Below are 22,531 nucleotides of genomic sequence, written 5' to 3' on the forward strand. Positions count from 1 at the left end.
TTCCATGCTGGCATAGGTATTTATCATAATCTATTATTTATGGTTGAATTTGCTTTGAGAAACATTGCTAATAAAGACTTATTTACACATTTCTTAATACTTCTACATTTGTATTTTAAATATCAAAATCAATTTTGTCTTTAAGAATATATAAAGACTGTTCTTAAAAAAATTTTTTTTAATATGCAAACTCCACTATTTAGAAGATACTGATTGGATGAGAAGCAAATCATGTGACAGAGTACTTCCATGTTAACGACAGAATTGTATTATCTCTCATATTCTCTTATATATTGCTGTTCATAGAATGGTAAGTTATTGATTTTAGTAAGAGGATGAAAGGAAGTTGCAGTCAGAGCATTAACACTAATGTAACTAATTCTATAAAGCTTAGTTTTTATTTTTATTTTTTTTATTAAAGCAGTAGAGATATGTGATTTCATAAACAATAATTTTTATTTTTACAAATGCACGACCTGTAGTTTTAAACCTAGAATAAGTAATAATCTGCTTTATTGAAATATAGGTATATATGCCAGAAAGAAAAAAGAAAAAGGTAAAACAATATTAAAAAAAAAGAAACATTTAATAAATCAAAATACATATAATTTTTTAACATCATCTACGTTCATAGAGGACATTACGATCTTCTGATGTATTGTCTCTAAAGAGTGAATTTAGTTTATGAAGCAACTGACAAATACAAAAACGACTAAGAAAATAATCATTCAACTATTTTTCTGAAATGATTAAATGAATGAAAATGATGAGGACACTGCCTGTGAGTTGTCTAGGTTACTTGTGTATTGGGTGAGAGTTGAAGGTAAAAATAGTGATAGATAGGTAAGTAGGTAGATAAGCAGGCAGATAGAACTTTTAAAAGAAATAGCCTATTGCAATATTGGAAGATGAAATATGACATCATTCTCCTGTCTTTCTCCTTTGTCTTTCTGCATATAATGATGCATGCATATACATGTGAACAAGGATACATTCTTACACAACGACAGTATTATGTCTTTCTGCCTCTCAGTATATATGAATGTCTGTACACAGATAAATATACCTAAATTTCTTAACAAGATTGCTAAAAACATTTTAATTAAATTATAATGCTAACACTTTCAAAAATAAGAAATTTTTTTATTTTCAATAGTTGTGTTTTAAGTTAGCAAAATGTTTTTAACGATCATGTTCAGAAATGAGTGTATGTACATAGACACATACACACAGATAGATAATACTGTTGTCATGTTTGTATCATCATCATCATCATCATCGTTTAACGTCCGCTTTCCATGCTAGCATGGGTTGGACGATTTGACTGAAGACTAGTGAAACTGGATGGCAACACCAGCTTCCAATCTGATCTGGCAGAGTTTCTACAGCTGGATGCCCTTCCTAACGCCAACCACTCAGAGAGTGTAGTGGGTGCTTTTACGTGCCACCGGCACGAATGCCAGTCAGGCGGTACTGGCATATACCTGTATGTACTTGTATACGTGAGTCATTAAAAATAGAGATAGGGAACGGGAGTGAGAGATGTAGACAGAATAGAGATTCATATTTTTGTTCCAATGTCTTTAGCGATAACATTGAGAAATACAGGTGTGTTTGTATAGATTTACACAGAGGGAGAGAAGAGGGAAGCTGCAAATCAAACTGGAACTTATGTTATGGATGGACAGATTTCACAAAAATTATAATAATGCCTTCTTATGCATGAAAATGAAGATGAACACCAACCATAGATTTAATATTCAATGACGTGGTATTTCAAAGATGCTTTATTTTGGATACCAAATGCAAGTTGACAAACAGTTATAATTGATTCAATAGGTTGATGTGAAGTTTTAAATTTGCCCACAGATGGATGAAATGCTGGGATAGTAGCTGTTAGGATTGAAGATACTTTCATGGCTTCAAGTCACACATCTAGTTATCTCGTTGTTCAACCTGTCAGAAATAGCAGCCAAATTTCCTTCAGATCACATCCTGCAAAAAGAATGGCAAAGGGGTCTCTGTTGGTCAGGACTGATCCTATAGCTGCACATACAAGTGCAAGCCTTGGCAAGAATATTTTAGGAAGAGTAGTAGCTGCCCATTCATTTAAGTCTCTCCTCTCTACGCCATGGGTGCATATTCAAAAGAAATGTTGCTGACTTAGACAATACAGTTTAGCATCAATGTCATCACAGATATTTCTGTCAAAAAGCAAAGAGCCAGAATAGACACTGCTAGGCATTATGCTCCATTCATTAACAGCTCTGTCGAGTCACCAACCTACACTGGAACATATTGACTCTGCAAGAATGAAACACATCTGTGAAAAGAATGATGGTGATGTTACCATCACCATTATTTAACTTTCCCATGCTTGCATTGGTCAGATGGAATTTGTTAAGGTGGATTTTCTACAGCCAGATGCCCTGCTTGTTATCAATCCTCATCTGTTTCCAAGTAAGGTATGTCTGGCCATGGGAAATGGCTAGACATGTTTTCTCAGAATATTGGAAACAAAGGACACCATTTGCATGACAGAGACATACATTTACAATTATAACATGATGTCAAGACAAGGAGACAGTAACATACATACAATACACACACACACATACAATGGACTTTTTTTCAGTTTCCACCTCTCAAATCCACTCACAAGGCTTTGGTCAGCCTGGGATTATAGCAGAAGGCACTTGCTCAAGGTGCCATGCAGCAAGACTGAAGTTGAGACCATGTGGTTAAGAAGCAAACTTCTTACTACACAGACAATGCCTGTGCTTCTGGATATGGGATTCTATTGTCTTGGATACACTGTGCCCAGGAAAAAAACAATGGGATGGTCAAAGCTGGAATGACTTTGCTTATAGGTCTGTTCTATGATAGCTGAACTGGAGTTAAACAATAACAACACTGACATTCATATCAAGCATTACATCGTCAACAACTCAGTAACATTACCAGTGTATCCTAGAGAAAAAACAATAACTACAAAAAAACTTTTCCCACCATCACCCTACACATGGCAAACCATGCTTGCTAGCCATTTAGCAACCAGTTTTAATATTTTTGCGAGTAATGTGTGTATGAAAGGATAATTTTTACCTTGGCTCCAAAAATTTGAAAGGTTCAGCAGGAAATTGTTTGTGAACAGTTGCAATTTCTTCAGCAAAACTGAAAAGTAAGTTTGAAAAAAAAAAAGCTGTTACAGAGATCTGGCAAAATATTAGTGAACTTTTAATCCAAGAAATTATCATTATACGTATTCCTGAGAAATGAATAGTTCAACAGTTTTCCATACTGTTTCCATCTCACAATTTTCACTCAGATGGCATTGGTTAGTCTATAATAGTCACTTATGCATGATGCCATGCAGAGAGATTGAACCTGCAGTTCCATGGTTGCAAAGCAATCTTCTCAACTACACTACCATGCCTGTGCTTCATGTATTAATATAAGTCCAACAATATAATGATGTAACATTAAATTATGTTTGTTCTATGCATTTAAATTGTTTGTATTATGTCCATTTTCCCATGGTACCAATGGCTTGGATGAATACATATTACAGAGGTATTGGTTTACAGCCAGATGCCCTTCTTGTTGCTAATCCTTATCTGTTTTCCAAGTAGGGGGATTCTTTGTATTCCATTTCTTTTTGAAGGTAAAGAACTAGAAAATATTAACTAACATGTTTTTCAATTAAATTTCATGCAAAGTGCAGAAGTAAACATTCACCCTGATACACAGGCATGTGCATACCTGTTCGTGCAAAGTCCCTATCTACATATCCATATTTGCCCCTATGTATCAGATTTAGAATGTGTTGGCTGTATATTCAACATGCTGGAATCCTCGACAGTTTATTCAGTTTTTATTGACCCTCAAATCTTTAAACATCAACCACAGTTCAAGCAAACTTACTTGTCACGAAGGCCTTTGAAAATCGCCACAAACAAATCACCAATTTGATCAACAACCTCATGGTAGTGATACTTGAAAGCCATTTCCAAATCCAGACCCACAAACTCTGTGAGATGCCGATGAGTATTGGAATCTTCAGCCCGGAATACTAATTAATAATATATATATATATATATATACATACACAAAACTGGTTTACAGGTAGAAAAACATACACAAAAAAGAGAAATTACTATAAAGAAATAATTTTGCATCTTAAATTTCATGAAAACAAAAGGGAAGAAGGAGGAAAATTTTTATTATAGAGTTAAGCTTGTTGATGAAAAGGAGATAGTTATAAACATCATGTTTCCTACACCTGCTACATTGAATGCAAGTAAAATATGAGGAACACAATAATTTATATCTTTTCCATTATCGACACACTATTTGGTAACAGGGGGTGGCTGCCACTTTCAGACATTATCATCATATATATATACACATATAGAGTGCAATGGGTAAATTTCATATGCCCACAGGCATATGGCGTAGTGGTTAAGAGCGCGGGCTACTAACCCCAAGATTCTGAGTTCGATTCCAGGCAGTGACCTGAATAATAATAATAAAATCAAAAAATACCTTAGGAATGAGAACCCAGGTTTGAAATTTCCCCCCAAGACACCTGATGAAGGCTAGAGGGTATATCAGCCGAAACGTGTTAACAACAAACAAGATGAGGACAAATATCCGTCAATTGTAGTAAACAATGTACATAATTCCTCATCTCTTAAAGATAGAACTGTAATGGGTAAATTGTCGTCATTTTATATTTTTTAATTTTGTGCATGCGCATTGTTTGTTTTTGATTTTGTTGACTATGCAGTATAGTAGGGCCAGTTGAGCACTGTCTGTGAGAAAAACAGTGCCATGATGCGATTCACTCAGCCAGAAATTTGGAAACGACATGCTGTACTGCTTGGCATTCATGCCAGAGGCTCCAATATGAACATTTCAGGGTGACTGGGTGTCAATCTGAGGACAGTGCATGTACTGAAACAGTACATCCAGTCAACATCATGGTGCTTGGAGTGATCACTAGTGATGGCAATATTATGCCTCCATTCATCTTCCCACACGGCCTCAGACTCAATACGGAGGCCTACATCAAGTACTTGGAGGAGGTAGTGCTGCCCTATGTCAAGAGGGTGACTTCTGGAAGACTCTATGTCTTGTAATTTTGGTAAATATAGCTGTTAAAATGAGATTTTCATTTTTGAGTAATTTAGATGACAATATATTCACCATACCCTATATATATATATATATATATATATATATATATATATATATATATATATATATATATATATATAACTAAAAAACAATGAATTCACAAGATAATAGATATTTTGGTTTTCATTTGCAGAATGAAGAAAGAAAACAAAATGTTTGTTATTTATGTATGCAATGAAACTTACCTGATCCAACTGTAAATACTTTGTCAAAATCAGAGCAGATAGCCATTTGCTTGTAGAGTTGTGGTGATTGAGCAAGATAAGCTGAAGTCTTGAAATAAGTTACTTCAAATACATTGGCACCACCTTCAGACGCAGCTATAGAGAATTGTGAAATAAACAAAAACGTAACAATAACAGTAGCAACAGCAATTCCTTGTTAAGGCAGAAGACTTAACTTGCAGTAGGTGAAGTGGGTAGTCATTTAGATTGAACCCATTATACCACTGGTACTTGTCTTACTGATCCCATAAAGGGGTGAAAGGCTTAAGTTGATTAGAACATAAAAGAGGACATCTAAATATTAGTTGGATGCTTTATCAATTCCAGTGATTTCTTATATAATACATCCATTAGTAGGATAGGACAGCGATAAATTGGCACAAAGAATACAGAGAGCAGTTAAATATAGTATCAATATCAATCTAGTAGAATGTAGATATCTGTGAACATTCTCCATGTAAGCAGGTAAGGAAAGTAAAGAGCAGAGCCATTACATTGTCAAAATGAAACAAGACAATACATGTTTATTAATGTGGTTATACAATTAATTCAGAATTAGACCATGAAAATGGTTATAAAGAGCAAAATAATGCCAATAATCATAGGAGGATGACTATGATTAGACAGAACTTGTGTAAAAAAGAAAAAAGCCTGAGAAGAGGTACTAACAAAATTTCAGGGATTAATAAAATCAATAAGGTATGGTTACATGGTCTGGAAGCTCACTTCTAAACCTTGTAGATTTAGGTTCAATGCTACTATGCAGCATCATGGGCAACTACCTTTTATTGTAGCCACAGACTGATCAATACCTTGTGAGTGAATTTGGTAGGTGAAAACTACAAAACTCAGAGTGTGTGTGCCTTGTGTATTATGTGTGCATATGTGTTTTGGCAAATGCTAAGTTTCTGAGCTGTGCACAAAAATGTTACAAATGAGCTGCAAATGGTGAACTTTGTTGACATTCCCTGTGAACAAATTATCTAGCTGATGATTTATTGAGTTCAGCTCTTTTAACTCATTTGTTACCTTACTCCTGTCAGCATCCACTGACTTTGTTTTAATTAATTTGGAAAATAGTGAAGAATTTAGTAAAATAACTTTGTCATTATTAAGCTGATGTTTAGAATATAATTTACATGAAATTTTTATGGAAAGTTTTAATTTAGATTATTTTAAAACAGAATTTGTAACATAGAAGCATCAGCAGTTTCAGGTGGGTTGGTATCAAAAAGGTTAAAGAGATGCAGAATAAAGAAATCCTTTACTTGAAGAACAGTCAAAGGTTAGCAGTAGGAAAGGCACCTGGGTATGAAACAATGTCTCAAATAACATGTTTTCACCTAACTCAAGCTGGCATGGAGAAACAGACATAAAATGAAATGGTTTCAAACTGGAATTGAAACCAGGTTGTAAAATTAACACATGAGGAAATGATACATACAATGCAACGCTAACATGTAAATAGGTCGACTGAGAGACATTCGCCAAGAAGGTGGAACAACACTATTTTCAAGCCCTGGGAGTGGTGGTGGTGGTGGGTGGGGTGGGGTGGGGGGTGGGTAGATTGTCTCAAAATTCATGGGGGCTGTCTTTTTTTTTCTGGGAAGGACTCAGCAGATAGCCCCATCCTTGACTCTCCAAGTCCCATACCAATGTAGCAACTGAAATACATACTCTTTCTAATAGGTCTTGTACATAGACTTTCCACACATATATGTATTCTAGTGTGTATTTTATAACAGTTGTGGTTTATTTAACACCAGGTCAGCTCTGATCCTAAAGACACATGATGAAATTTTCAACCATGACCATCTCATCAGGATTTTTTGTCAAATATCATATATCTAGAACTACAACATCCAATGTATTTTTACTTTTTTTTCTTAGATGGTAGGATGTGATTTGAAGATTTGGCTACTGTTTCTAGCAAATCAAGTGACCACAAAGAAGTTACCTCTTTGCAGAGAAGGTCAAATGATGAGATTCATAAATCCATTTCCAAAGAAGACATCATATTTTTTTCTGTTTTACTCCAGAAGAAGCTTAACAACTGCTCTGCAGTTTTTGACATTAAAATTTCCGTAGATACAAATGGCAAGAGAATGAAATGTCATGCAAAACCTAAGAATGAAAACAATAAATAAGCAAATAAAAAGAAGAAAATATTTTGTACCAGAAATGATCTTTGGAGTGTGTATTTCTACAAATCCATTCTTTGTTAAGAAGTCACGAAAGAGAGCACAGAGGCCAGCTTGTAATTTAAAGATGGCTTGACTTGTGCATGTCCTCAAATCTATTACCCGGTTATCTAGTCTTGTATCCTGGTTTACTTTGGCAAACTCCTATCAATAAAAAAAAGTTGGACACAATAAAATATATAAAACAAAGATTGTGCTATATAGGCTGACATAGTTGTTGAAGATAGAGTAGCATAAGACATCATCATTTAATGTGACTGGTATTTATATATTAGTTTGTTAATAATAACTGCAAATAGTTGTTAGCTTTCACCAAGTGCAAATATATTTGATACTTCACACATCTGTGGTGGTGAGACTCATTTTATCATGTGAGCTGACAAGACAAAGCTGCCCCTATTGACAGGCAAGTTTAAAGTCATCAACAAATCACATGTAGTTGAAAGCTAATATGATTGTAATTTACAATTAATCAATCTTACCTTTAAGGAAGAAACATTTCAATATTTACAACTACACTATGCTTCAATTAGTTTAACCTTTTAGCATTTAAACTGACCATATCTGACCAAAATATTCTATCTGTTTCACATTCAAACCAGCCAGTTCCAGCCTCTCACATCTACTCTACAATGTCACTCTAAATATAAACAATTCCATCATGGAAATCTTGAAGCTATGAGATATTCATGATTAATTCAAAATAATGTAAATAAACAAGCATTTCATTGACAGAGCAACCTGAATGCCAAAGGGTTCATGTCTTGACAATGCTCACCATGTGTCTTATTCCTGAATGTATTCATTGTATCACAGTTGATTCATATTAAGAATCTTTATTTTTAAGTTAAAGCTAATATCATTCTTATCCACTGGTCCATACAGTCTTAGTTTGAAAATAAAGGTTCCAATTTCTAATAGCTTGTCGTTGTTGTCATCACAACCATTGCTGTTGCCATCACCACCATTTTTATATCTGTTCATTCCATACTGATATGGGTTGGACAAATTTTATTGAGACAGTATTCTACAGCCTGAAGCTTTTCCTGTCACCAACACTTGTTTGTTTTCCAAGTAAGCTATTTCTATTCTACTTGTTTTAACACTTCAAAACCAATGAAACTCTAGTTCAGAATGTATTGTTTACAAGGGAGGTAAACCTAACATCACCGTCACTTATGTCAAATGTGAAGATATGTAGTAATAAACATTTGTACACATACACACACACATACACATATATATATGAGAGGCTTCTATGTTGTTTCTGTCAATCGATTCCACTCATAAGGCATTAGTCAGCTTGAGGCCTACTAGAAGACACTTGCCCAATGTGCCATGCAGTGGGATGGAGTAAAAAAAAAATAATTATCATCACTTTATGTCTACTTTTCCATGGTATGACTTGGACATTTTTTCTGAGATAGTATTTTATGGCGAGATGCCCTTTTTGTCATCATTCCTATCAGTCACCTCTTATGATGACACACAGGGATATAGTGAACTTGTTCTAAAACCAGGATATACATGACAGATGCTTACTTGAGGACAAAATGCAAAATATAAAGCAGAATGGAAATAATCCATCTGTTCCACACTAAAAATACATTCAGCCATCTCTAAAGACCTTTTCTTTATTTTTATTTTTAAAAAATAACTCCTGCATTTTTATGCTAGAAATACAAACCCTGTGCTCTCTACTCCTCTTATAAGACAAATATCTTTTACAAAGTAGTTTTATCTCCTTTGAAGATTATCAAATTATTTCCTCTTAACAAGTAGGTTCTATACATTTCATGAGTTTGTCTTAAAAAAAAAAAAAAAAAAATTATGTTCTGTCTTTTCTACAAATAAATTCTGCATTTGCTACTCTAAAAATGCACCCTTTCAATTCCTCCAAGTAAACTGTCATCTAAATAAACTTTTGTATTACAACAGGAATATGGCTTTCATGCTATTGACTGATCATCTGGTTATTACTTACGTCTGTTTCGGGACGAGCAGCATCTTCAACCAATACTGGTAGCTGTGGTGCAGCTGAACTAACAACCCAAATCTGTATGAGATTATGCAAAATAAGGCAATCCAATTACAAAATTAGTTTATAAACAAGAAGAGCATAAAAAATTTGTTTGTAAATAAAAATATAAGAACTGATAAGATAAACAGAATGAAATAAAACATAATTGGAAAAATATAGGAAATATATGTACAAATAAATAAATAATATAGACTTAGGCACAATAAGAACCGTGATGTTTAGAAGTCCATTTTACAACCATGTGGCTCCAAGTTCAGTTTCACTGAAAGATATTTTGGTTAAACATTTTCCACTGTAGTTGATTAATGACTTCTGGAAGTTAGAAACTGTGGAAAAGCCTGTCAGTTATATGTATAGTTGATCTTTCATTTTACATTCACGTTTTTTCAGGTCAGTATGGGTTAGATGAATATATTATTGAGGTACTGTTTTATAGTTGGATGCTTTTGTTGTTGCTAAACTCTATCTCTTATGCAAGTAAGGGATATTTTATTGCATATTTCCCACAGAGAGAGCAGAAAATTTGTTGACAGAGGAAGTGACAGCACCACCACCACTTGCAGGAACTTTCAAACTTTCATAAAGCCTAAATGTAAACAAACACACACACACACATATATATGATGGGCTTCTTTTAGTTTCCATTTGTCAAATTCACACCTGAGGCTCAGGTCAGCCTGTGACTACAGGTGCCATGTAATAGAAGTGAAACAAAACCATGTGGATGGGAGGTGAACTTCTTAACACAACCATGCCTTTATACATATAAGAAATGAAGACAGATGGACAATGACAGTTCAAAACATGCTACAAATGTTTCAAAAGCATGTCAATTTATTTTGGAATTAGTATATTACAGAAACCAAAATTACCAGCTATTTCTTTGGGCATTTTGGAACCATCAGAAGAGAGAACTGTAAAGAAATTCAATCTCAAGAATACTTTTAGGAGAACTACACTTTAATCACCTCTGATGGTTTTGGCTTATGTAATACACTGATTGTAACTTGCCATGTGATTGAAACATTTGTAGCATGTATTGAATTGTTAGTCTTCACTGCATAACATATAGTTAATGTTGCTACAGGGATTGGAGTAGCAAAATACCAGATCATCATCATCATCATTTAATGTCCGCTTTCCATGCTAGCATGGGTTGGACGATTTGACTGAGGACTGGTGAACCAGATGGCTACACCAGGCTCCAATCTGATTTGGCAGAGTTTCTACAGCTGGATGCCCTTCCTAACGCCAAACCACTCCGAGAGTGTAGTGGGTGCTTTTATGTGCCACCAGCACATCATTAGATATTTGCAATTATGTTAATCAATCTTGTGATTGGATAATAGGAAAATTAATTTATTAGTATTCTTAGCCAATAACATGCTGGAGGCTTCCAAGCTAATGTCCACAATCAGTAAGATCCGAACCAAATGATTGTGTGTGTGTGTGTGATCAAATGGTTGAGTTACCATTTTGACATGAAAGGAAACAGTTCAACACCACAAACAAATGCATTTAAGCAAAAGACTGAAATATGTGCTGGGGTTGAAATGATAGGCTAAAAATAAAATGAAAGTGATGCCCCAGTATGACCACAGTTCAATGAGTGTGACCAGCAAAAAAATAAATACAAAAAAAAACAAAACAATATGGGTACAGAAATGTCTTTGTGGTTAAGAAGTTAACTTCACAACCATATAGTTCAAGATCTGATTCCACAGCAAAGTACTTTGGATATCTTCTACTGCAGTTTTAATTTAATTGCTTTATGAGAACAGAGTGAAGTTCAGAGAAGGGAAGTAGTTCTCATTACAGGGACATAACTCAGGATATCCAATAAGTAAAGAACGAGTAACCGTTTAAGCACTAAGGTTGACGTAATTGATTAAAACCGTTGAAGGTGTTGCCCAGCAACATGCTTGAGTTTATCATATACATATATATATATATATATATATAACTGGAACTCCGTCGGTTATGATGACAAAGGTTCCAGCTGATCTGATCAACAGAAGAGCCTGCTGATGAAATTAATGAGTAAATGGCTGATCACTCCACAAACATGTACCCTTAATGTGGTTCTCAAGAAGTTTTAGTAAGACATAGAATGTAACAAGGTTGGCTCTTTTGAATTACATATACAACTCATTTTTGCCAGCTGAGTGAACTGGAGCAACATGGAATAAGGTATCTTGTTGAAGGACACAACATGATGCCAGGAATTGAACTCTCGACTTTACAATTGTGAGCCATATACCCTAACTACTAAGCAATGTACCTTCACTATATATATATATATATACACACACAGACAAAGCAGATAAATACATAGATAAAGAAATAACTTCAGTGATATTGTCATAGCAGGCAAGTCAAGAGATGTCTATAAGATACAACTCAATTGAATATTCTCCACTTCCTCTTTGAAATTGGGCTCCTGCTTATGAAAAGAAAAACATCACGTTAATGAAGAAGCCTTTATTGATTTCTCAGAAAAGCTAATAACAAAGAATCTAAGGAATAAATTTAAAAACAAACCTGGATGGTATGAAGTTCTATGTCTTGTTGAGAGCATGATTCAATTTTACTAGGGACAGTCCGGACATATGCTTCAATGTCAATAATAGATTCCTTATTTATGCTGATGTTAGAAGAAAGAAAAAAAGAAAAAAAGCAGGTAATTTATCAGATTATTTAAAACTAAACTATGAAATTATTGAGATGATATAATTTAAATTCGGCTTTGTTTTGAAAATATTCTTTAACAACAAAACGGTCAATCAATAAGAAATTAGGTTTCACAGAGAAAAGATGTTGATCATAGTACAGGAGTATAGTTTTATGAAGAAACTGATGTGAAATATTAGAAAGTACTCACTAATAAAACTGAGCATAAAAATTAAATGATATGACAAATGCAGGTGGTGATGGTGTTAGTTGATCTTCCAACTGAATCAAGGTAACTACATTTCCATTCCTCATCCTCATTTAATGTCCGTTCTCCATGCTGGCATGGGTTGGACAGTTTAACAGAAACTGGTCAGGCTCCATGTCTGCCTTGGCATGGTTTATATAGTTGGATGCCCTTCCTAATGCCGACCACTTTACAGAGTGTACTGAGTGCTTTTACACAGCACTGGCACAGGTGTGTTGATGTGGCAGCAGCACCCATAAGCCAGCAAGGTGAGGATTGCTCAGCTGAAGAGGGATGCAAAGGACATGCCAGTATGTATAAGGGCAACCATGATTTAACCCTTCTGATACCAAATTACCTGAGATCATCCCTGGTTCTTTGATGATAATTTATGTTTCAACACCAGATTAAATAATGACGTTATTTTACTAAATTCTTTATTATTTAAAAAATTAGCTGAAACAAAAGCAACGCATTTCCACAGAAATATAGTAACAAAAGGGTTAATACTCTATTAATTCCACCAATCCACCAGCTTCGATTTTTATTTTTTATCAAACCTAAAAGGACGAAAAGGCAAAACTGACCTTGACAAGATCTGAACTCAGAGTGCAGAGTCAAAACAAATACTATGTGGCATTCTGTCCCACACTCTAATGACTACCAATTCACCGCCTAATTATGGTTAGAATGCAATGCTGTGCACTCAGTGCAATCAGTAGCCACAATATACTCAGTCCATTTACATTAGACATACACATCAGTTAATCCTTTTAATGCCTAACTACTTCCTCAATTTATTTCTGTTCAAGGTTTTAAGTAAATTAATGCTACCCATCTGATGAACTGCACTTCACTCATTCTTCTTCAATGTTTGCAGATGCACATTATTCATCCTATTTCAAAGTGCACAATAATCAATCCTACTAATCTAGCATGGCCGCAGTCAAAGGACTGAAACAAATAAAAGAATAAAAGAGTAAAAGAGTATTTCTTCTTGAGATATTAATATAGTTTTTTAAATATGAAATATTAGAAACTTTTGAGTTAATATTATGAAGGTTTTGTCAATTATAGTAAACTTTAAGATTTTGATTTTCTTGAGAAATATTTTGTTAATTTAGAGTAATATTTTATGTAGTAAACTCCACAAAGTTCTTTTGATTATTAACCAGTAAAAATATTTTACAGACACAGAAGTTATCATGTTCTCTTCTATGCTGTTGAGAGTATGGCAACCTCACTAGTGATGGTGCAATGATAAAAGTGCAGTGTGTAAAGGAGTTAGTTTTTATGAAGGACATTCATCATAGAAACCATGCTAAAATTGATGCATTTAAGTGAGATATAATCTTCTGAGTCATCTAGGAGAGCAGAAACTAAATAAATAAGAGGAAACAACTTCTATCTCATTCCAGGGTGAAAAACTAGAGGTAGTCGAAAGCTTCCGCTATCTGGGCGACCAAGTTAGTAGTGGGGGTGGGTGCGCTGAAAGTGTAGCTGCTAGAATAAGAATAGCCTGGGCAAAGTTTAGAGAGCTCTTACCCCTGCTGGCGACAAAGGAACTCTCACTCAGAGTAAAAGGCAGACTGTATGACGCATGCGTACGAACAACCATGCTACATGGCAGTGAAACATGGGCTGTAACTGCTGAGGACATACGTAAGCTCGCAAGGAATGAAGCCAGTATGCTCCGTTGGATGTGTAATGTCAATGTGAATACCCGTCAGAGTGTAAGTATCTTGATAGAAAAGCTGAACATTAGAAGCATCAGTTGTGGCGTGCAAGAGAGACGATTGCGCTGGTATGGACATGTGGTGAGAATGGAGGAGGATAGCTGCGTGAAAAAGTGCCACACCCTAACAGTTGAGGGAACCCGTGGAAGAGGTAGGCCCAGGAAGACCTGGGCTGAGGTGGTGAGGCAAGACCTTCGTACATTGGGCCTCACCAAGGCGATGACTACTGACCGAGACCTTTGGAAGTGTGCTGTGCATGAGAAGACCCGGCAAGCCAAGTAAGATCGTTGCCAGTGCCCCTGGACTGGTTCTTGTGCGAGTGGCACATGAGATGCACCATTTTGAGCGTGGCCGTTGCCAGTACCGCCTGACTGGCTCCTGTAGGATTTTCGAGCGAGATCGTTGCCAGCGCCCCTGGACTGGCTTGTGCGGGTGGCACATAAAAGACACCATTTCGAGTGTGGCCGTTTTCGTGTGGGTGACACGTAAAAGCACCCACTACACTCTCTGAGTGGTTGGCGTTAGGAAGGGCATCCAGCTGTAGAAACTCTGCCAAATCAGACTGGAGCCTGGTGTTGCCATCCGGTTTCACCAGTCCTCAGTCAAATCGTCCAACCCATGCTAGCATGGAAAGCGGACGTTAAACGATGATGACGATGATGATGATGTCTTGGATCATGTCAAACTGTCCAACTTTTGTCAGCATGGAAAATATAAATTGATGATGCTGATGAACTTCAATAAAAAATTTCAGTAGAAAGTGTAGCAGTCCAATAAGAGTTGCTGCTGCTGCTAATACAATAATTGTTTATACTGTTAACATAGTGGAGATGTATAACACTGGTTTCAAATTTTGGCACAAGGCCAGCAATTTCAGGGAAGGGGATAAGTTGATTACACTGACACCAGTGCACAACAGGTACTTATTTTATTTACCCTGAAGAGATAAAAGGCTAAATCAACCTTGGTGGAATTTGAACTCAGAATGTAAAGACAGATGAAATGCCGTTAAGCATTTTGCCTGGTATGCTAACAGTTCTGCCAGCTCACTGCCTTTGGAGATGTATAATGTTGAAAAATGTTTCAGCTCAAAAGAGAAAAATTAAGTTTTATTAAAGACTTTTGATATTGTGAAACCAAAACCAACCTTGCAGCAAACTTCACCATTTGTTTGCTAGTCTCTTTTCCAACAGCTATAAGACCTTGCACAGTCCAGTAACGCTGCCGCAACACAAAGAAGCATTGTTTACCTGGAAGACATCCAAAAGGAAGGAATTTAGCAAACATGGCAATATTTGAGTACTTGACATTGAAATTAGAATTAAATTTTTTAAATTCGCGAAAACGTTCATATAAAATCAAAGTGGCAGTCAAAGGAATGGATCAGATAAAAAATAACAGATGTCAAAAGGTAGAGATCAGACATTGAAGATACAAAGAGTGACTTGCATTTCCTCATCCCCTGCCAACCCTTCCCTGTGATAAAAGCCCCCAGCTCTTCTATACTGCTGTTGGCTTGAACAGCTACCAGCTTCCTTCACATCCATCAGGATGAAGAAGCTGAATCATATGTTACAGATTTACTTGGGTACAAGTTAATGCTGATGAATCATTTCTAAGGTAAGATATTTGGGTGAGTTGGGGGAGAGGTTAGCTGATTATATTGGCCTCAGTACTTGACCGGTATTTCATTTTATTGACCAGAGGGTTGAAAGGTGAAGTTGATTTCAGCAGGATTCAAATTCAGAAGACAAAATGTCCCACTGATGAATGAGATGTGTTCTACATGCTCAAAATTTTAAGTTATGAGGAGCTAAGTCAAACTATTATTAAATAAAAATAAATAAACACGTTTTCAGTCTCCTGTGAAAAAAATCTCTGAAAGCATGGAAAAATAGACGTTAAAATGATGATGGTGAAGAATTAAGTTGATGTTTGGAACAGAAATTTGGATGGAAAATGTTAATTTAGGTCGCTTTAAAACAGAAAGTTTATACCAAAGAACCAAATGTTATCTTAGGTTGGTATCAAAAGGATTAAAATAGATGTTGTGAATGGAAAAATGCTTGAGGAGGAGAGAAACTAGCCTTGTTTCCTGTACAAAGAAAAAAAACAAAGACATAATACAGTGTATTCTGTGTGAACAGCAGATACACACGATGCAATGGCATATTTGGTAGATTGAGATGAAATAAAACTTTAAGGTGCTTAGCCAAGGAGAGGAAGGGCAGTGTTCAGGGCTTTGGAGACTGATTATAAGAAAGAAAGATTATATTCATTTATTTGCTTGTTTAACGTCTGTTTTTCCATGTTAGCATGGGTTTGAGGGGCACTTGTATGAGACCGGATTTTAGAGCCAGATGCATTTCCTGTCACCAGGCCTCAGTGTAGAGAAAACAGTTGTAATATCAACAAAGAATGTAAACATCACTGGTTCCCTCAGCCAGTGACAAGCAATTCCATGAAATGTCAATATTCAACATTAGACTGGGGCAATAGTAGACAACATTTGCTCAAGGTACCATGAAATGAGACTGAACCTGAAACCACATGATCGTGAGGCAAATATCTAAACCACAGAGTGCCTATAAATATCTAAATATCTCTAATAATATTTTAAAAAATTGTTTTCTCTTCAGAGCAAGTCATCATCATCATCATCATTGTTTAACATCCGCTTTCCATGCATAGGTTGGATGATTTAACTGAGGACCAGTGAACCAGATGGCTACACCAGGCTCCAATCTGATTTGGCAGAGTTTCTACAGCTGGATGCCCTTCCTAACGCCAACCACTCCGAGAGTGTAGTGGGTGCTTTTACGTGCCACCGGCACGAAGGCCAGTCAGGCGGTACTAGCAACGGCCACGCTCAAAATGGTGTATTTTACGTTCCACCTGAACAAGTGCCATCACGATTTCACTTTCGCTTGCCCCAACAGGTCTTCGCAAGCCGAGTTTCGTGTCCAATGAAGGAGACGACGTTGGCATGGGTGCCAGTCATCGAATTTAGTTCAATTTCGATTTCACTTGCCTCAACAAGTCTTTGCAAGTGGAGTTTAGTGTCCAATGAAGGAAAGGTACGCAAATTAAAAATGTTGATAACAAAGTCAGCATTGTTATTTTAACTCCATTAGTTGAAGAGTAGAGGAAAGCTTACCTTTGCTACGGCTGGTCTGTAACCTGGCCCTAATCCACACCTTGGTGTCTGCAATCTGAGGTGTAAGGTCCTTCACATCAACTATTTTGCGGTTGATCTTTTCAGCCGATTGAATGAGAGGAAGGTTGCCATAGAGGTCTTTGGAAAAATCTTCTTCATTATCAACCGGCTTGAGAAACAAATAAAAAAGAAATCACATAATTCTGAGAATATATTATCATGCTTCATTGCAGGGAAGTCTATTCTTTATACAGTTATTCTAAAAATTAAAATTCGACATCTGTCTCAAAAACAGATAAAAAATGTGTACTGGCATTGAGGTGTGTCTTTAGGAGGCAAGGAGACATGACTCAGCTTAATTTATTTGTCGAAAATTTTGAAAATCTAATTAAATGACTTCAGCTTAAGCAGTAACAAATTATATAAAAAAATAAACAAAATAAAAAGAAACAAAGCAATTTAAATATCTGAAATTGTTTATAAATGACTGCAGTTTTCTTTTACCTGTAAATATCTAAACATGCATAACTAAGCTCAGATAATGATATAATTAGAAAATAGCTTTGAGGTCATCCATATTTACATGAACATTATGATAAATGGTTCTCACTGACAATTCCAGGAAATCCATTGTAACAGGTATCTTGTCTGCTATTGTATAGAAAAGATTTGATATGAAATTCTTATTTGCAAATGTTAATTTTGTTGTTCCAGAAAGATCTTCAGCAGTGGCTCTCATGGCTTCTGATCTTAACTGATTGGAAGTGTTATTACGTAATGTTTTGTGATGGTGTAAAAGATGGGCTACAGCAAATATTCTTCTCAATACTGTAGATTTACTTGTCAGTTGATGTACATATAGTCAACCTTAATGGTTGACTACATGTGCATCTCTGATCACAGGCAGAAGGAGTGGGGGAGCATCATAGCTATGTCTGAGAAGGATTCTTTAAGGTTTGAATAATTCACCCCTGGAAAGATGGGTGTTTTCTTCATTATCCTTAAAAGACTCTTATTCAGGGACATTTTGAGTGGGACGGACTACTCAACCAGAAGAAAATTCTAACCAGACCCCACCTGCAAAGTCATGTGCTGTTTATCTTGATATGGGATCACCATATTATGATGCATGTGCCTGGTGTACCTTTGTCAGATGGATGTATTGGGCTTCATATATTTGTACCCCAGCATCACTTTGATGGTATGTGCTGCTCTCATTCACTTAATAATAATAATGATAATATAATAAAGGTTTCAAATTTTGGCACAAGGCCAACAGTTTTGAGGAGGTGGGTAAGTCGATTACATCAACTTGTGTTCAAATGAATAATAATAATGATAATAATCCTTTCTACTAAAGGCACAAGGCCTGAAATTTGGTGGGAGGGGACTAGTCAATTACATCACTGGAACTTAATTTATCGACCCTGAAAAGCTGAAAGTCAAAGTCGACCTTGGTGGAATTTGAACTCAGAATGTAGTGATGGGCGAAATACAATACCACAAAGTATTTCATCCAGCATGCTAATGATTCTGCCAGCTTGCCACCTTAATAATAATAATATTAATAATAATAATAATAATAATAATAATAATAATAATAATAATAATAATAATAATAATAATAATAATGGTTTCAAATTTTGCCACACCGGCAACAATTTTTTTTTGGGGGGGGGGGGAATGAGTTGATTATATCAACTCAGTGTTCAACTGGTACTTATTTTATCAACCCTGAAAGAATGAAAGGCAAAGTTGACCTTGGTGGAATTTGAACTCAGAATGCATGCTTTAATAATAATAATCCTTTCTACTGGAAGCACAATTTGGGGGAAGGAATTAAGTAAATTACATCAACCCCAGAGCATAACTGGTACTTATTTAATCAACCTTGATAGCAGCAGAATTTGAACTCAGAACATAGCAGCAGACGATATACCGCTAAACATTTCGCCCAGCATGCTAACGATTCTGCCAGCTTACCATCTTGGTATAATAATAATAATAATAATAATAATAATAATAATAATAATAATAATAATAATAATAATAATAATTATTATTATTATTATTGTTGTTGTAATCTATTCTGACACCTCAGCACATTAAGCAAGCAATTGACTCAACTCATTTCTCTTTGGCAACAGATACTGATCTATCATCATCATCATTTAACATCTATATGGGATGGGCTGTTTGACAGGATCTGATAGGTCAGAGACTTATGTTAAGTGCCAATTACTATTTCTCAAGCACCGCATGTTGCCAAAGGTCTCGGTTACTTGTCATCACCGACATGAAGCCCAGCATTCAAAGATCACGCTTCATCACCTTGCTTCCATGGAGCCCAGCATTCAAAGATCACGCTTCATCACCTTGCTTCCATGGAGCCCAGCATTCAAAGATCACGCTTCATCACCTTGCTTCCATGAAGCCCAGCATTCAAAGATCACGCTTCATCACCTTGCTTCCATGGAGCCCAACATTCAAAACCAACAATGGCCATGACTACAATTTCACTTGGCTTGATGAGTCCTCTCAAGCCCAGCATATTACCAAAGGTCTCAGTCACTTGTCATTGCCTCTGTGAGGCCAAACTTTTTAAGATCATGCTTCACCACTTTGTTCCATGTCTTCCTGGGTCTACCTCTTCCACAGGTTCCCTCCACAGTTTGAGATCGACACTTCTTTACACAGCTGTCCTTGTCCATATGCATTACAATGGATGAGGACAGCTGAGTATTAAGTGTGTCAAATAATTGCATGAAATTTTCAGATGTGCTTTTCCCTAGGATTTACTCCCAATGTATGATTAAGGAATTTGTATTAAAATCACACAATTTTGACATTGATCTCACTGAATGGCACTTTGGGTAAATGTTTTCTAACCATAACCTTGAGTTAACCCAAATTTTGTGAGAGAAATTGGGTGGAGACAAACTATCAAAACCAATTATATGGTCATACCTGATGAGCTGTGGTTTCTCCTCTCTCACCTCCTTCAGTTTCAGAAGGTTTGGAAAGGTAAGAATGTGGCCCTTCATTCTTTAAAAATGCCATTAAAAAAATTACAAAAATACCCAAGGAAAGTTAAATTGTGGGACTACATACTGGAGGTTATATTTCTCAAGTTGCATGATTAGGACATTCACTTCACAACCCCTTGGTTTTGAGTTCAGTCCAATGTGCAGCTCTTTGGGTGTTTCTACTATAAACGTGGGTGTTTCTACTATAAATGTGGGCTTTTCAAAGTTTTATAAGTGGATTTGGTAGACAGAAACTGAGAGAAGCTGTTCATCCATATATATATATATATATACACACACACGTTAATGTTAAACAATGAGAATGAGTGCTCAACACTGCATTAGTGGATAAATGTTGTTTATTTGTGGGTTAACCAGACTACCAATAGTTTCATGTTAAGAGAGGGCTATATCTCTTGACAATTCTCAAGCCTCTTGCATGGGACATTGGTGCTTATCTCCATTTTGGAGAAAAATGTGTGTGTGTGTATGTATATATATATATATATATATATATATATATATATATATACCGGAGTAAGCACATGAAATGTGCAACAAGGTGGAAAAAAGATTTTCTAACAAAACTGTCCGATGAACGGGAACGTGAAACTCAGAGTAATGGTTTTTTTGTTATATTTCTGCTGCTTTTAAATAAAGTATATATATATATATGAAGATCAACATCATCACTTAATGGCCATGCTCCATGTCAGTATGTGCTGGATGGTTTGACAGGATCTGATGAGTCCAAAGGACAGCATTATGCTCTGGTGTCTGCTTTGTTATGGTTTCTACAGCTGGAAGCCCTTCCTAATGTGAACCACTTTACAGTATGTACAGGGCGTATTTTCAAGCCACTAGCTCTAGTGAGGTCCCCATGCAGCTCATAAGACTACAAAACCTGCAGCAGAGAGTGTATGTTTACATGCATATGAGTATTTCCGGGGGGGGGGGGTGGAGCAGGTGCATATGCATGTGTGCTTCTTTACATTTGCACTTTCCTGAAAATCATTGACCTACAAGCAGTGACATCCATTTCCCTTGTGAACAAATCTTTGCACCTTAGAAGATATTTAGAATGAGATTCCTTACCTGAGAAGCAGGTTAGGGTTAGCAACAAAAAGTACATTGAGCTGTAAAAAAAAGCCTCAGTACAATATTCATTTAATCCATGCTAGCATGGGAAAACAGATGTAAAATGAACAAACAAAATATAACAATTACCTTCTTTAGAGCAATGGACTCGTTGAAGACAACTGAGAACTACATCTAAATCAGTGTTTCTCAAACATTTTTTATCTATGAGAACCATTCAATTTCTATTTTACTCAGATGAACCCTCCTAGCCATTTGATGTTAAAAAAACTCCTATTATCATCATCATCGTCGTTTAATGTCCGCTTTCCATGCTAGCATGGGTTGGACGATTTGACTGAGGACTGGTGAAACCAGATGGCTACACCAGGCTCCAATCTGATTTGGCAGAGTTTCTACAGCTGGATGCCCTTCGTAGTGGGTGCTTTTACGTGCCACCGGCATGAAGGCCAGTCAGGCGGTACTGGCAATGACCACGCTCAAAATGGTGTATTTTATGTGCCACCCGCACAAGAGCCAGTCTAGGGGCACTGGCAACGATCTCGCTCGAAAGTCCTTACACATGGCGCGGACACAAGTGTCAGAAAGGCGACGCCGGGCACAGGTGCTATCACGATTTCGCTTGCCCCAATAAGTCTTCGCAAGCTGAGTTTCGTGTCCAATGAAGGAGACGACGTTGGCATGGGTGCCAGTCGTCGAATTTAACTCGATTTCGATAGGAACTGAATAAGAATAATTACTGAAATTTTTTGTGTATTGTAGAATTATAACCAATTTATTGCAGATAAATTTTAATAACAAAATCATATACTGATCCCTAAGGGCCATACGGACCCCAGTTGAGACCCACTGATCTAAGTGATTTTTTTTCTATGTTTTATTCCTCAGGGATCAAATTCCAATACGGTACAGTTTATTTCTTCATTCTCTAA

At 36.2% G+C, this 22,531-nt stretch overlaps 1 protein-coding gene across 1 annotated transcript in view; it reads right to left on the reverse strand.

Moving 5' to 3' along the window:
* Nucleotides 1-22,531, reverse strand: part of LOC106875161 (aspartate--tRNA ligase, cytoplasmic) — a 43,395-nt gene that overhangs the window by 9,558 nt on the left and 11,306 nt on the right. Inside the window, exons 3-10 of the mRNA XM_014923191.3 lie at nucleotides 17,476-17,644; nucleotides 15,466-15,568; nucleotides 12,207-12,309; nucleotides 9,609-9,680; nucleotides 7,600-7,768; nucleotides 5,385-5,519; nucleotides 3,925-4,072; nucleotides 3,106-3,174 (exon numbers count right to left, since the gene is read on the reverse strand). Coding sequence (XP_014778677.1) covers nucleotides 3,106-3,174; nucleotides 3,925-4,072; nucleotides 5,385-5,519; nucleotides 7,600-7,768; nucleotides 9,609-9,680; nucleotides 12,207-12,309; nucleotides 15,466-15,568; nucleotides 17,476-17,644 — 968 coding nt within the window. The remainder of the gene's footprint in view (nucleotides 1-3,105; nucleotides 3,175-3,924; nucleotides 4,073-5,384; nucleotides 5,520-7,599; nucleotides 7,769-9,608; nucleotides 9,681-12,206; nucleotides 12,310-15,465; nucleotides 15,569-17,475; nucleotides 17,645-22,531) is intronic.

The sequence above is a fragment of the Octopus bimaculoides genome, chromosome 3 (genome assembly GCF_046866305.1).
Source record: "Octopus bimaculoides isolate indiv1 chromosome 3, ASM4686630v1, whole genome shotgun sequence".
Lineage (NCBI taxonomy): Eukaryota > Metazoa > Mollusca > Cephalopoda > Octopoda > Octopodidae > Octopus > Octopus bimaculoides.